This window comes from Eimeria acervulina, genomic scaffold, assembly GCF_000499425.1.
Source record: "Eimeria acervulina Houghton genomic scaffold, Eah_scaff1035, whole genome shotgun sequence".
Lineage (NCBI taxonomy): Eukaryota > Apicomplexa > Conoidasida > Eucoccidiorida > Eimeriidae > Eimeria > Eimeria acervulina.
Genome location: NW_013549463.1, coordinates 6,903 through 10,905, shown reverse-complemented (window position 1 = coordinate 10,905; position 4,003 = coordinate 6,903). Strand labels below are relative to the sequence as shown.

Here is a 4,003-nt window from a genome sequence, read left to right as displayed (position 1 = left end):
AGTACTGGCATACACCTCCTGTTCGCTGCGGAATAAGAAAGACAGAAAGAAACAAGTAAATAAACAAACAAACAAACAAACAGCAACCGACCAACCAAACAAACAAACAAACGAACAACGCCAAGACATTATTAACTCTCCAAGACGTTATTTGTTTGTCTAGCCTTCCTTTGATTGAAGATTTTTCAAGAGATAATAATAAGCAAAGAAAGAAGTAAGCGACTCTCTTTGTTGTCTCTATACACCTTAACCTCCACTCATCAACCTGCTGCTGCTATACCCCCACAATACCAAACACGAGAGACTCTTGCTTCCTGCTGCTGCTGCTCCAAGCAACTGCCGCTGCTGCTGCTGCTGCAGGCCGCTCTTGCGGCAGCTACTGCTGCTGCAAGCAGCTCCCTCCTGCTGCAGCTGCAGCTACGAGCAATTACTTCTGCAGCTGCCACTGCAAGGAACTGCTGCTGCAGCTGCTACTGCAGCAGCAGCAGCAACAGCAGCAGCAGCAGCCTCAGTTGCAGTTGCTGCTGCTATTGGTGTTTCTCTCCGTGCTGCTGTTTGAAGTTTTTCTTTCTGTGTGCGTTCAATGGACGAACTGCGTCTGTTGCATATATATACATATATATACACATATATACATTTATATATATATACATATATATATATATATATAAAGATGTAGCTGTTCTCTTATTGTTTCTTCTCTAGCCTCCTTTCGATATAGTTGACAATGCCTGAAAGGGTTTGAGGGGTAGCAGCAGCAGCATCAGTGGATAGATTTTGGCTGTCTTCTGCTGATGCACCCATGAGCACAGCATCTCCACCTTTACCAGAGAGGAATGCATTAGAAGTTGAAGCAAACCCAGCATTACTATTATTATAATTATTTGATGGTGTCCACTGGCCGCTCCTTCCTCCAATACCGCCTCCATTGTTTGTATTAATTCCTGCATATCCGCTGCTACCCCCATTGAACCCGTTATTACCCCCCCCATTAAACCCGTTACTACCACCCCCATTATATCCGTTATATCCATTAGTACCCCCCACATTGAACCCGTTATTACCACCCCCATTAAACCCGTTATTAATACCCCCATCAATTCCATTATATCCATTACCCCCATTAACACCATTGAATCCCTTATTTCCTACATTAAATCCACCATCTCCGTTAACAACATTTACTCCGCCTCCTCCATTAGTATATCCATTACTACCCCCATTAACACCATTAAACCCATTACTACCTCCATTTACACCGTTAAATCCACCATCTCCATTTATACCGTTAAATCCACCATCTCCGTTTATACCGTTAAATCCACCATCTCCATTTATACCATTAAACCCGTTTCCTCCATTTATACCATTAAATCCATTTCCTCCATTTATACCATTAAATCCATTTCCTCCATTTATACCATTAATAAGGCCGCCTTTGATTGGCGTAGTAACGAAGGTAGTAAGTCCTTTTGAAGGTAATAGAACAGCATCCGTTTGCGCAAAAGAAGGTGTAGCACTGCGGCTAAAGCTCTGCTGTACATTAAATGAAATCGGGTTAGAAGATATCGGGAAACCCCTCTGAGAAGAATAACTCCTTATTACTACTTGAGGTGTGCTGCTCATACGAGAAGAACGAGAAGCAAAAGATGCGGGCCGATCTGAATGCAAACAAACAAACATATTTCAAACATATCTTTGCACTATACCCTTCATATTCTCCCTCTAAATACACTCTACAGTCGTACATATATATCTATAAATAAATAAGTAAATGAATAAATAAATGGATAATATATATATATGTGAACATGTGTCACGCGTAGACAATGGCAACAATATATTTCTATATTTATACAATAAATATATTGCATATATACGCAGAAAGAAAGAGAGAGGGCAAGAGAATGATAATAACTAAAGTGCCGATTCCCTCGCAAGAACGAACAGGTAGAAAAAAAGATGAAAAAATGTGGGAAAATGATAAAAAAAGAAATGATGAAGAAAGAAATGGTGAAATTAGAAAAAAATGAAGAAGAAATTACGAAGAAATGATGAAGATATTACACAGAAAAGATACAGAAATTAGAAATAAATGAAGAAGAAATCACAAAGAAATGATAAAGAAATTGCAAAGAAGAGAAATGATTTAAAATGGAAAAACAAAGATGAAACAAAGCCGAAAAGAAACAGAAAACGACAAAATGAAAAAAGATGAAAAAATGATGTTAACACCCCCAACAAAACCTAAAACAATAATACCAATAATAATAATAATAATATCGATAATAATAATAATAATAATAATAATAATAATAATATTTAATTTAAAAGTGTATATAGAACTTACAAGAAGCAAAGGAAGCAGTGGCTGGTGGTGGAACTGCTGCAACGTCTGTCGCTGGAACTGTAACATCGACGACATCTCCGTTGGTTTGAATAGTATCGCTTGTATTTGTTTCATCAACAATAACGGTATCACTTCCATTATTATTAGAGTCAATAACAATATCTACGTCTGTGCTACCCCCACCATTTGTTACACCGTTTGTTGTTCCTCCTCCTTTCGTAAACATATTACAGCTTCCACATGGAGGTAGACCGCCCATTCGTCCTGCGAAACTGCTTACACTTGGTGTAGCAACAGGTGTATCTGTTATAATACTGCCTTTACTATTGCTGCTATATGTAGCACCAAATGAAGCAGTTGCAGGTCCGCCGTAGCTTCGACCACTGAAACTCGAAATAGATGGACCTGGAGAAGCAGGCGTAAATATTCCTCGAGAAACAAGAACACCGTTTCCACCTTTAGAAGTAGGGAGAGGTAGAGGAGCTGAAGCAATAACAGGTGCATCAACAGCTGTTCTAATGCTGTTGATCAATGAATCTAACTCCCCAATAGTTACAGAACGCGAAGCTGTAGAGGGAACAGACGGAACTGCAGCGAAACTCTGGAAACTCTGAGATTTCCCTATGCATTCCACCGAGACGAAAGATGAAGAAGAAGCCACCAAGAGCAACGACCACAGAATCGTAAATAAAGCCATCTTCGCGCCTCAGCAATTGCTGCAAAAGAGAAAAAAAGAAATATCGACAACTCTATTTAAACAAACCTACTTTCCATTCAAATCATATACATTATTCACAACAAACACATGCCGCTCATGCTGCAAACTCTACAGCTGCAACTGCACACAGTCGCTGTAAGCTGAGGCTCCCAGTTGTCTATAAAGTGGGAGCGGAATATATCCTTTTATGCATGAACGAAATATTCCATGAAATAAACAAATAATGCAACCAACATAAGCCGAAATGCCAGAACAGAATGCAAGAAAGCGAGAGGAAGCTCTCTACAAACACCTCGTGAGGCTCGCGGATGCAAGATGGTGGTGTGCGTGGTGTAGTTTATGCTGCTGAACTTCGGGATATGAGTGAATACCGGGAAAACTAAACTCCCCTTGATAAATAAAGCATAAAAATCAGAAAAAAAGGAGAAAAAATTCATAAATTTCTGCTCGAAACGGCTGCTGACGACCGGGAGGGTCACTTAGAAGGAACGAAGGTAACTCACGAGAATAATGCAAGGAAGATGGATATTTTCTTCTTCTCTTTACAGATCTACAACAAATGCAGAAAGATAGACTTAAAATGCTTCTTCTAATAATAATAAACAGAAGAAGCTCGGAGAAACAAACAAAACAGCGAACAGCCATAACGCAAACCCGCTACTCCCAAGCTAGCGAAGTAGGCGAACACAGCAGCCGCCTACCAGCTGTGCTGCGCTCGTATTGCGGGCAAAAAAACCGTAATTTGCTACTTTAAATTAATTTCAATGTTTTTTACACATCTTATTACTAAATATTATTTATTTTGCCTTTTCCCCGGGGTTTTTAGCTCCAGAAATGCCTCCTCCTTCATGCGTCAACACATTCATATCGGCGATTGCTGTGCTCGCGATATGTTCTGCGGCTTATTATTGTCTGCACATTCTTCATTAAATTCC

The 4,003-nt window shown here is 39.7% G+C and overlaps 1 protein-coding gene across 1 annotated transcript; it reads right to left on the bottom strand.

Moving 5' to 3' along the window:
• Nucleotides 1-687: 687 nt before the first annotated feature.
• On the bottom strand, nucleotides 688-3,047 carry EAH_00054350 (hypothetical protein, conserved; the record flags this gene model as incomplete). Its single annotated transcript, XM_013393950.1, has 2 exons — nucleotides 688-1,661; nucleotides 2,351-3,047. The coding sequence occupies 2 exons, from the start codon at nucleotides 3,045-3,047 to the stop codon at nucleotides 688-690; spliced, it is 1,671 nt and encodes a 556-aa protein (XP_013249404.1).
• Between the last annotated feature and the right edge of the window lie 956 nt (nucleotides 3,048-4,003).